This window comes from Pagrus pagrus, assembly GCF_965226575.1.
Source record: "Pagrus pagrus genome assembly, chromosome: 19".
Lineage (NCBI taxonomy): Eukaryota > Metazoa > Chordata > Actinopteri > Spariformes > Sparidae > Pagrus > Pagrus pagrus.
Window position 1 is genome coordinate 7150090 of NC_140203.1, and position 12266 is coordinate 7162355.

The following is a 12266-nucleotide window of genomic DNA, read 5'->3' on the forward strand; positions in this document are numbered from 1 at the left end:
CTGTTTAAATAAAGTCTTTGAAAAAAAAAAAATGCATCGGAGAACGAGTCATTCGTGACTTCACGAGGCAGAAAAACTGATTTGTCATTTTGCAGCAACTAACAAACACGACTGAAAACAACGCTCAGACTTGACTCCATTTTTATTGAATTACTAGACAGTGATCCATGATTGCTTTGCACATCCTCAACACACCAAAGTAGAGGACGCATGTGTAAGAGGAACATCAGTTATGTATGAGGGGACATGCACTGATGCACAACACACACTCACACACACACACACACACACACACACAGAAGATATTGTGCTTTACAGAAATCCCATTTTTATTTTCTTCTGAGGTTTGTTCCTGTTCGATCCAGGAGAAGCTGAAGACATGATTCCCACTTTATGTGTATGGATTTGACTGAAAACACACACTCGCACGCACACACTAACACACATTAGCAGAGCTAAAAAGGACATGCTCTCACATTGCACTGACAACTTGGTTTCATATTTATAAAAAGGTGCAATATGTAAGATTCACATACTCGAATATCACGAGAGCAACCCTTACTGCTGTCGTTAGCTCAGTTAGCCATGCAGCTAGTGGTCGAGACCGGGAGAGAAATGTTGATGTTAACACCGCCAGCACAGGATCTTTGGTTAGCACGCTAACTTCAGCAAATATCTCTGCAACGGTGTACAGAAACATCAGAACTGTCCAAACTGTTATTTATTCAACAGTTTTCCACTTAAATTCTTACATATTGCACCTTTAACTAATTCCTCCTCGCTTTCAGATAGACTCTATAAAGTTAAAATATCTATTTAAATATTTAATTTCCAGTTTTAGAACAAGTATTAAGGACTTAAATGCAGTAGTTGGTGATCGTCTATGGCACGAGGGTATTCTCTGGCTAAAACCTTGAGCCATTCTTATAGATTGCTGACACACTAGTCACTTATTTATCTGAAATACTGAGAGTGTGTGACCAATAAAGGGTGATATTATTGCTTCACTGCTTCTCATGCACACACAACTACAACACTATAGACTCTACGAATGGATTTGCGCAGTGCACTGTCTGGTGTGTAATTGCGTTTCCTACCCTACCGTGAACGATGATGCTACTCTGCAAGTGCTGCCAAGCGTCGCACTCGACTATTCAGCTCTCCGGACTGCAGGTGGAAGATACAGTAGGTGCTACAGCAGCCATAAAGAATGAGATCTGAGTGTTTACGGGAAACATCGTAAGTTGTGTTTTCATATTAAACTCCAGTGTCTAATTGACAAACGCTGACACACACACACACACACATACACGCACAGTAGCTTAACAAGCCTTTTCCTTTGTTTTGCAGCTCCAATCCGTGAAATACAACAGTGACTTCTGAACATCGAGGTGACCCATCCACTTAGGATGTTTGAGTTTAAGAGCTGCTGGCACCGGCCGCGTCTGGTCTGCTGGAAAGAACAAAACAGAGGCATTAAAGGACGGGTATGTTTATGTATGGGTGACAGACTGCTGACACGAGGCCATTTCTCTCCCATGTGTGAACTTAAACGTCTAAGAGGACTTACTCTGTTCTGCCTGCTGCTGCTGGCTCCGGTCCCAGCAGAAAACTATTCACTCTTGAATGAAGGGGGGGAAAAAAAAGTTGAGTGGTTGTTAGAGCAGAATTGATCGTTGCGACGCACTGATATTTAGTGAATTTAAAGACGTGCAACTTATGATTCAATACACAATTTGTCATTCGGAGATTAATGTGTGAATCCTACAGTTTTGTTCCTGCATTTATTATCAGTGTAATAGATCACTCTGCAATAAAGACTGGCTCATTTATTTCACCGTAATGATAAATGAGATAAAGAGATGCATTTAGCATCTTTAGCAACTTTTTTTTTTTCTGTCTCCTTCCTGTAATTGCAAGCATAGCCAAAACCAATTGGTCCTCATCCAGCAGAAGAGTCCCTGTGATCTGAAAGTGAGCCATCTGATAAATGAGCGCTCCAGCCAAGGATAAAACTGAGGCAGGGGCCGCTGCCTCCACAGAGGGGGAGTAATGAGAGGCAGGAGAGTCCATGCTTACTTTGAGTGCTCGGCTGCTTCCTTCAGTTCCTTGTCAAGTCTAGAGGTGAGAGTTCAAATGACAAGATGAATAAGAAGGCATTTTAAAAAACAATTCGGGGCTTTGAGGAGGCGGAGGTGGTGCGGCAGTGTTCGGGGGCTTCGAGGGACTCACCTAATGATGCACTCTGGGATCTGGATGCTGTCCATGGGGATGAGTTTCTGCAGCTCATCCAAACTGGCCACATACTGTATCTTACTGCTGAACTTGGCGCTGTGAGGACACATTAAAAGAGAACCGGCTTCGCATAAGAAGAAAACAACAATCCTCCCAATGGCTTTTTGCCAAGGGAACCAGGAGGGTGCCAACTTCTGGGTTAGCCTACAAACATCATGTAGGTCATCCCTATAGCAATCCATTCCTGTCTGCTTTTATTTTAAAAGTAAAACTACAGTAGTTTAATACTAGTAATGCTACAGTAGTCCAACAAACACGTCAAGCAAGAGGTTACAGCCGTGCTTTCAAACTTTGGAAACAGCAATGCTTTGAGCTAAAAGCTAACATCAGCATGCTAACACCGTCACAATGACAATGCAGATGTGCAAATGTTGAGCAGCTGTAAAGCTTAGCTTAGTGTGTTTACATGCCCACATTAATTAGCACTGACAGATAATGGGAATCATACAATTAGTTCTGCAGGTGTTTGGTGATAAACACAAGTATCTGACATATAAAAACTTCATGTGAATGTCTGAAACAAATCTGATAGCACTGGTTCGGATATTTCACTAAAACCAAAAATATCAAATGGTCGTGCTCGAGGAAAATTGACGAGATCACCAAACTCTTTAAAATCCATCCTCTGGGAACCCCTTTACAAACAGCTAGCATGGCGAGTAAAAACAGGATAATCGTACCTGATGAAGGGCTTGGTAATGGCTAGAACGGTCCTGATAAACCATGACGGGTGAAGAATAATGAAGGATTTCAAATTCTTCCTGAGCCTGAAGACAATAAAATACATCACTTGTTAGGTATGTCCACGTCGGGGCTCATTTTCACTTTCACTTGTGATGCCAATCTTTGAGGGTCATGAGAAATCATTGTCTTATCAGATAACAGGAGCGCACCTTCTGTCAATCATCTGATAGCATTTCTTCAGCCAGCCGAGGCCAGGCATTCTTCTGTGCGGCGTGGCTCCATTCAGGTACACAATCATGTAGTCCTCCGCCACCATCAGCTCCAGCGTGCTGATCACATAACTGGAGACAAACACACGCAAAGTTAAACACTGATGATGTTGACTTCTGTCTTGGAAAGAATTAGTTAATATTTTCTTTTGTGGACTCCCACAGACTCGATGTATACTCTGCACTTAGGCTAGCTTTATAAAGTGGAAGAAACAAACTCAGAATTAATATTTACAATATTAATGAGGTGATAGTACAAACTCAGAAATATGTATTTCCTCCATAACTAAATGAACAAGCTGTTCTCGGGAAAATGAGGTCCCCAGAACACTGTTTCTAATATAATATTTACCATGTTCACATTGTAGCCTGTAAGCATGCTAACATTTTCTAATTAGCTTAAACACAATGTCCAGCTGAGGCTGTCCTTATTTGGTCATAACAAGTCAAAACAAAATTTTAATTTAATTCTGAGGGGGAAATTAATGGACCGTAAGTAGCAATTTTTTCTCTGGCTCATGCTGGGATAATGTTCTGCTGCTGTGTTGAACGTAGGGAATCTTAAATTGTTTTCATTTCACCACTTCTGAAAAGATGATGGGTAGTGAAAATCTGGAGGGACATCAGGCCATATTTAAAAGTTAAACATCATATTCGATAACCCATTAGCAACGTTAGCCACTTTCTTATTAGCATTACCATTATATACGGTGCGTTTCACATCCAGGTTGAAATACATTTGTCCAAGATGTAGCCTGATATTATTGTCTTTCCTATCATGTCATGTAACTATCAAATGGTAACGCTAACTTGGAAGCGGTTGAATGTTAGCTGTTGTCTAAACAGACGAGCAAATTTTGTTTTATGCTGAAATATGACTCCACCTCCCTCCAAATTTTCACTAACCGTCGTCTATTTAGTTGCTGGTCACCTGGGTTTATACGACTTGCTACCTGGAACACAGCCGTACGCCATTTGTACACCGTGAGTAAGAGGAAATGGCCGCCGTGTGAGTAATGTCAATGTCTGGACCAAATTTGATGGCGATCCATCTAATAGCTGCTGACATATTTCCACATGGACCAAAGTGTTGGACCGACCAACAGATCGACATTGCCATCCCAACACATTTCTGTCTCTGTTGTATTTAATGTGGTGTTCGACTCTGGAGATGCAGTCTGCTATAAATGACAGACGTGAATAGGACAAAACCCTAATAGATCAACTTGGATAATATCATTGTAGTTCTTATGCTGTACATAAATTAACTAAACATAAACGAGACGTTATAACTTCTCATTTCATCAAACCGCTTTCTCAGACACTCCCCAGTTTTGCGCAACCTTATCAAAATGGTGAAATGCATGAGCAAGAAATGCAGAACCATGTTTGGCAACAATATGAGGAAATACAAGACATGTACTGTGTTGCTCTGTATTTCAAAAACCGGCAGCATTTTGAGAAAAAAAACCTCTCCTCTGATGTCGGCTTTGAAAAATTGGTACAAATGTTGCTCCGTGGATGAGCTGTTTTGCTTTGAATTTCTTCTTTTCTCCTCTTCTCTGCATCCATCTCAGCAGCTCAATCAGACTTTTACCTTTAAAAAATCCAATACTCTGATTCAAACCAACAGAAACTGTTATCTCTCTCTCTCATTTCTCTCCACAACCCTCCCCTCCCCCTCCATCTTCTCTCCTTCTTCTCAGTCAGCAGGGAACTTTGTCACCTCCTGTGAATATAAAGTTAACAATATTCTCGGCTAACATAGTCCTTCTAGTTTCCACAATAACTTCTCTAACTTCAATGACTTTGGGCTCAGTCTGACTCTCCGCTCCTCCCGATCCAATGTCATTTTCCAGCTTACAAACCAACACCGCTGGTCCACTCTGTTTCGTGACTATTGTGATCATCTCCCACTGACATCAAGCTGCATACCAATGACCACCCAGCTATAGCTAACTCCTCCTCGCAAGGATTCAGACCTCAAGCCATCTGGCATCCGAAACTGCAGACACTACGGTTTACCTCCTTTCATTTCTATCCAAAACTCTCAGATATGCCAGCTTACTCAATATCTTTCACAGAACAGCCTGTGGGATCCCAACCGCACTGTCCAAGCACGAAATGCAACTGTGCCAGCAAAACAGTGAAGACATCAACATGGGAAGTCTCGGCACACAAGATGGGCTATCACTTTATTTCGATCACTTTATTTAGATAGCTTTTCTTGCTCGGAGGGGCTGTGGCTCGCTTAGTTGAAATTCAAAAAGGACTGCACCAGGTCTTAAAATGAAATTAAAACCAGAGATATGACTTTATATGAGTCTACAGCAAGGCAGGCAGCTCTGTGAGACTGTAGGCACTGTGCTACCTTGAGCTAAATGCAATTTGAAGATGCTAACATGCTCAGTGACAACGCTGGCGTTCATCGTCTTAATTTAGTGCGTTCGCATGCAAAGTTTTGCTGCTGGCTGATGGGAATGCAAGTTTTTTTTCAGGTGTTGGACACAAAGGTTAAAAATGTTGCTAGATGAAAACCAAAAGGATCACCAGACTCAAGGCTTTGTCCTCTTGGGACCATGAATGACTACAAAATGGCAATCCAACATAGTCTTAAGCCATGCTAGTGTTATGGTACACAGAGATGGCAATAAAGGCCAGTCACTTTGTCGGCACACCACTCAGATATCGTGGTTCCCAGAGGATGAATCCAACCGACTTGGGTTATCCCCTGACTTATTTGTGGCACCACCTTAAGGTTGACATTCAGGGTTTTGATTGAAATGTCTCAACAACTATTGGATGAATTGCTATGAAATTTGATTCATTCGTGTTCCTCGTGGGATGAACATTATCACTTTGTTGACTCTTTAACTTTCTCATCCTCCAATCATTTGATTTAAGAAAATTAACCGCAAAGCCAACGAAATTCCTCTCAGCTGCTTTTTGTTTGGTGCAAACTCACCAATGTTAACACACTAAGATGGTGAACATCGTACCTGCTACACATCAGTGTGTTTTGTGAGCATGTTAGCATGCTGATGTTAGCATTTAGCCCAAAGCGATACAGCCTAACAAAGCCACTATACTATTAGCTTCTCGGATGAGAGGTGAAACGCCTTCAAGAAACTGAAACAAGTCCTATTGCCTACGATACATCGCTTAGATTACCTGGATGACTGAGATCAACATATACTACTACTACTAGTTTCATCGTTTTGGCCACAATATCAGTCAAGACCAAAGTGGTGGATTGAATGATCATGTCACAGTTGTGGCTGAGAAGCAAACATTAACATTTCCTTCATACCAAAATTGGACAAATTGCTGAAAATTAAAGAGCGAGCGAGTGTAAAACAAACTGGAAAATTAAATCACATTAAGTGCGTGTTCGTCACTGAAGTGTGATACTCACAGGAAGAGGTTCTCCATTATTTCATGGTAGTCCTCTCTGTTGCTGTCTGGCAGGAAACAGGCTGCGAACACTATGATGGCATTCACTCCGTTGCTATAGTAGCCTGAACAAAAACACGTGAAAATAAAAGTAATAAGAGTTAACTTGACCTCGTTCCACTGTCGGTGAGCTCTTACCTTAATTAGCATAGTTTTCATAATTTGATTGCTCCCATATTTTCCTCTTTTTTTGTTCAGTTTATCCGCCAATCTGCGTCCCCTTTGTCTGACAGTCGCTCCGTCCTGTTTCTCCGCACTACTTTTCAGATTAATGTAATTTCCTTTTATTCAAAAACCCATTCATCACCAGATTTGGTGTCACTCAGACAGAGGGTCTTTTATCTAAATGACAGCGCTTCTAATATTGAATGTTCGGTGACAGACGTCTCTGTTTCCATGGGACGGCTGGGTTTCAATTAAACCCACAGCGCAGTGGGAGGAAAATGCACTACCGACTATGGTTACGGGTCTGATTTCCACTAATAATGGTAATATGGCCAGTGCTTATATAAGCCACAGGCTCACTAGAGAGAAAGCCCACAGTCCTGGGGTCTTATAGGGCCCCACAGAGAGGGAAGAGAGAGAGAGAGATGGGGCCCCTGCCTGTGAAACTAATATAGTGTGACTCTGTGCCTGGCCTCAGTTTATGACCCAGGTCCCACAGCAGTCGTAATGCAGCTATAAATGGGTAATAAAGATGAGATTAACTTCTGCTGGTTTAGTAAGGGTTGGGCTTTCACGGGAAAATACCTATTCCTTCATTTGGTGTTGTGAAGAGCTGAAATGATCTCTCAATTAATCAATTAGTTGAATAAACAAAAAAAGAAAAGGTTGGTTTCGATAGTCACTCAAACAAGGGCGGGTGGTGTAGCGGTACAGTCATTGCTGGAGGAGACAGTCGGGAACCGTTCAGCGACAGGAGAGATTACTTTTTAACTTTTGGGATTAAAAAGTTGATTTATCTTCAGTCCTGTTTATCAACCCGACTGCAGCAGCAATCCAAGGAGGTGATCATGTATTGTAATGTCGACTCGAGCTGGAGGGGGGAAGCTCTAAAAGACTTAAAATAATCGCTAACACGTTCCCACAAGTGTTCAGTTGGGTTGAATCATATTATTTGAAGTTACCACGCACGATTCACATCATCTCCACTTGTTTTTTTTTGGGTTTTTCCTTTAACTCAACACTTGTTTTCATACCAGAGAGTTGTTTTTGACAGCGGCAGCCACAGTTCATTAAACGCACAAGTCATATTATTGTCAAGTGGCCACTTTGCCAATTTTCCACCCGAGTCCTCTTCTAAAGTGAAGAGGATGTAAAATTCTGAGAGTTTCCTCTCCGATGCCAACAGGATGATGTAAAACTCATCACCTGGCTTCGGCTACAGCCTGTGTTTTCTCATTCTGGTGTTGGCCCACCTCCACGGTGAGAGGAGGCATTTCCAAACGAGACATCATTCTGCCATCTAGTTATCTGAGAGGTGGCGGAAGCCAGCTAACAAACAATAAGTCATTGTGAGTCTGTGCACCAAAGATTAAGACTTTCATCACACGGTGTTACTTCTGCAATCAGATATCCAGGCCAACTGAGAACTGAAGCAGGAAACCAGAAAATGTTTACTGTGCTCAAACTCTAAGCATTTATATTAATGCTGGTAATTTGGGATATTTTTTCAACTCGGATGTTTATTTAGTTTGATCTTTTCTGGTCTTATCTAATCTGGTGATGTCCCAGCATCACAAACATGCATATAACATCATTTACAATTAATACTGGGTATTGTAGGACGTGTATTAAAGGACAGGTTCACATTTCTTTCTGGTTAATCTTAAAACAACACTTGTATATGTAATTTGAAACCGTTTTTGGTTGCTGTATCTGTTACTTCTGTCCATACATGCTGAAGAGAGATCCTTTTTCAAATTCCTGTCTATGAACACAGATCCTGTGGATTATATTTTGCTATAATCTCACAAAGTGGTGTGATACTATGTTATAAAATGCCTAACAGGTCGAAGGCATGTTTTCCCAGCCCTGAGTAGAGTCTGAAGGTACAGCCCCAGCAACGTGCCAGTGAGAAAATATTCCCGTCTGAGAGGGCTCACCTGAGGCAGAAAAAAGTAATTTGCTGTGGAACAAGGTGATGCTAAAGGCAACTCAGATGAGCATATTACCATTCTGACTAACTCAAAGCTTTTCCCATTTGAAGTTTAGTGACTGGAAGTATTCAAGATGGCCATAACATCTTCGCTACTATGGAAAATGGCTGTTTTTTTATTCACCTCCGTGGGAGATGACTCTCATGTAGGGTTCAATGATCTTCATGTTGATGCGGTGCTCCTGCTCCCCGATGATGACAGTCCTCCACAGTTTGCCGTCCTGGCGCTCCTCCTCAGCGCTGTATGTCGGGATCGGATCATAAGGCTCACTTGGTCCACTCCTATTGGCCGCATTGGGGTCTGATGTGAGAAAGGACCAAACAACGAGTTATATTTTAATATTTACACCCGTCTTGACGGCACAAAAAGTGGGAGACTAGCTAGAAAATCTGTGATCTTTGTCTTATAAACTGTACCACGATGATTCAGGATTATAGGGGCATACTGGCGTTGCTTTTATTCTGAATGACCCACCTTCCCAGTCCATTTCATGGTCCGTGTAGTCGAGGTAATCTCCCTCATCTGGAGTATCCAGGTCGTCGACGTTAATGTCGAGATCATCTGGCGTCTCCCCCAAGTCATCCTCGCTCTGGTCCAGTGACAGGCTGATACGAGGCGCGGACAGCTTTTTTCTTTGAGTAGCACCTCCTTGCAGAGGCAGAGAGGTAGGAGGGACTAGAGAAAACAGGACATAAACACAGTTTTTAACATCAAAAACAATTTCTTTATATTCGCTTTTGAATAACTGTTGGTTTGTTTTGAATCTAAGCATGGTTTCACTTAATCTCACCTGGCCTGCCTTCGCCCCCCTCAGAGTTCATTTTGCTCTCTGATGCCAGGTCCATCCGCAGGAGGACCTGCGAGAAGATACTCTCAGTAATTAAATGATGATACAAAAAAACAGATTCACCAGAGGCATCGCCTGTAATTAATCAACATTTAATGATCTGCAGACAAGAGTATTAATCTAAGTGTTAAGTGGAGTACACCGCTTATTAAATCAAAATTTATGCCAAACTTTAAAAGGAACAGTTCATCCAAAAATGTAAATCAGTCACTCTCTACTGCCTCCATGCCAATGGAAAGTTGGGTGAAGCTTCATAGTCCACAAAACATTGTTGCAGCATTCTTCTAAACAACTGAAGCAGATGGGGAGGCAAAAAAATACTGAAAAATAAAAAGCTCCTTGCAGCTCATCTGTTATTATCCAAGTGTTCAGAAGCCCTGAGATCCCAAGTCGATTTAAAAAGAAGTTTTTTGAGCCGAAATCTGTATCATCTAGCTTCGTAGCACTGTAGCTGCTAAGCTAAAAGCGTTAGCACACAACCTGTCTGAAGTGGGTGCACGAGCTCGACTTAATATTGTCTTTTCAAATTATATATATTATATATTTTTTTCAGTTGTTCCCATCCGTTTCACTTGTTTAGGAGAATGTTGCAACGCTGTTTTGCTGTGGCGCTTTCCAAGACTTCTTACAAATTAAACTACCCTACAGGAAATGAAGTAGTAAAAATAAGCTCCACTTGACGAGCTTCACTAGATCTGCAACAGAAACTAGATTGTCATCTTGTCAAGATAATAAAACTTGTTTTCTTCAGATATCAAAATAAGTAGGTCATGATCTCAAGACAGCTGCACAAACATTGTTTCTGTTGAAAATCACCATCGACCGATACATTTTTTTCAACCCCTAAATATCAATACAAGCATCGTTGTCAAAGCTCCAGTATCGGTCGGGCTGTACTAGGAAGCATAAGTACAAGAGGCCCCCCAAGCACCAGAATGTGTTAACGCACCGTGTATTGATTTCACTCCATCAATAAACCGATTTTAATCTATTTTTGAAGATAGACTTCCACATTTGTCTGCAAACAGGGAGATGAAGACTGCTAAGGTGGTAAGGGGAAACAGGAGAATAGAAGGAGGTGGTAATTGGGAAAGCTTTCGAGGTTAAAGGTCATCTTCCCCTGTGAATAATCCTCCCATTCGAACTGGAGGAGGAGGGGGGAGGATGCTGAGGGGGGAGGAACAGGGCTCGTTACATCATGACAAGCTCACCCCCCCCCGCCCCCCTCCTCGCTGTCTTTTCTCTAGTGCTGATTCAAAGCGAATGACTGCACGCTCGCCTGAGCACAGATTGGGCAGAGATGCAAATTCACAGTGAGTCACGTGCGGCCATTCGCATGAAAAAAAAAGAAAAAGAAACATCCTCGTTCCTCCTCGGCACACTCTGCCCGGAACAAGGAAGATGTGATTGCATTAGCAGCTGCAACAGAAAAAAAAACAACAAAAAAAAAACAAGCTGAATGGGTGTTTCCTTTACAGTGGGCGATGACTGTCACGATTATGTGCCACAGAAATATGTACAGTATGTGCACACGCACGCACACACACGGATAACAAACATAAAATGACACACGCTGCTACAATTGCAGAATAAGAAAATCAGCATCAGCTGTTATGTGCAGCCTCCATGGAGGATGCTGAGCTGCTTCACATCCACTTCCACAGCACAGTGCTGATGACAGCAGCCCCTCCCTCCCTCTTGCTTCCTGTCTGCTGGCTGTGAGGGAGGAAAAAAAAACACAAGAACATATCCCTCTTTCTCCTCTTTTTATCTCCACACCGTAACATCCATCTACTCACCGCTGCTGGGGCTCGGGAATCTCTGTCCTCTCGCGTCTCAGAGCATGGATGTGCTTCCAAGTTCACTGCCTTATTTCCTGCTCCCAGCCTCTCGGTGGAGATGCTCAGCTTACAAACAGCTCACAGCTTCCACCATTTTGTGGTCACATGATCTGGGCCATTACCAAATAAGGGCGATCACCTGCTATAACAGCTCTCTGCCACAGCAGCTTCCTCAGGCAGTGCAAGTGACTATAGGAGGGTGTTTGTGTGTCATTATTATCCTCAACTGGAGGGGATAAACTCTGTGTGTATGTGTGAACTGCTGTTGTGTTATTACTACCCACGAGGAATGTGGGACTACTATTAAAGCCTGACAGTAGATTTAGTGAGCCTGGCTGCGCAGCTACATTTTATTAGCCCTCGGGGTAAAGAAAAGAGCAATAACAATCAGAAACGAGAACATTGCCAGCTTCATGCGCTGATAATATTCACACGGTGTACCACACGCTGGTAAAAAAGAAAACCACAGTGACTGATCCAAAGCAAACATCTAATGCTTACCATTCCACTGTCTATAGGGCAACTTCAAATGTGTCCTTTATATCCTGCACCAGCACTGAACTTTTCAACCCTTAAACAAGCAACACGCAGCCACAAAGCAGATAAAATCAATAGTACCTAGACAGTCTCTGCTTCCGTGTGGAAACAGGCATTGTTCTCAGCTCAGGTCTAACCTCGCTGAATGCCTCTTTTCACTTACCACTGCTCAGTCCCAACA

General features: G+C 42.3%; 1 protein-coding gene across 2 annotated transcripts; it reads right to left on the minus strand.

Annotated features, from left to right (window-relative positions):
• Positions 1-124: 124 nt before the first annotated feature.
• prune2 (prune homolog 2 with BCH domain) lies at positions 125-11653 on the minus strand. Of its 2 annotated transcripts, none has more exons than XM_084384029.1 (11): positions 11507-11653; positions 9651-9717; positions 9335-9535; positions 8984-9160; positions 6664-6766; positions 3189-3320; positions 2976-3062; positions 2233-2331; positions 2080-2118; positions 1571-1621; positions 125-1450 (listed from the first exon to the last, which is right to left on the minus strand). In XM_084384029.1, exons 2-11 carry the CDS (start codon positions 9703-9705, stop codon positions 1420-1422), a joined length of 975 nt encoding a protein of 324 aa, XP_084240155.1. In that variant the 5' UTR covers positions 9706-9717; positions 11507-11653; the 3' UTR covers positions 125-1419. The 2 variants fall into 2 exon arrangements, with proteins under 2 accessions (XP_084240155.1, XP_084240154.1); XM_084384028.1 differs by having other exon boundaries at positions 125-1453.
• Positions 11654-12266: the final 613 nt, after the last annotated feature.

What these genes read in the sequence shown, in the direction of transcription:
- prune2 (XM_084384028.1), bottom strand. Translation starts at nt 9,705, where the DNA reads ATGGACCTGGCATCAGAGAGCAAAATGAACTCTGAGGGGGGCGAAGGC. An exon ending in CCATGAAATGGACTGGGAAG is followed by an intron (nt 9,161 to 9,334) that starts GTGGGTCATTCA and finishes TTCTCACATCAG; the next exon opens with ACCCCAATGCGGCCAATAGG. An exon ending in ATAATGGAGAACCTCTTCCT is followed by an intron (nt 3,321 to 6,663) that starts GTGAGTATCACA and finishes GTTTGTCTCCAG; the next exon opens with TTATGTGATCAGCACGCTGG.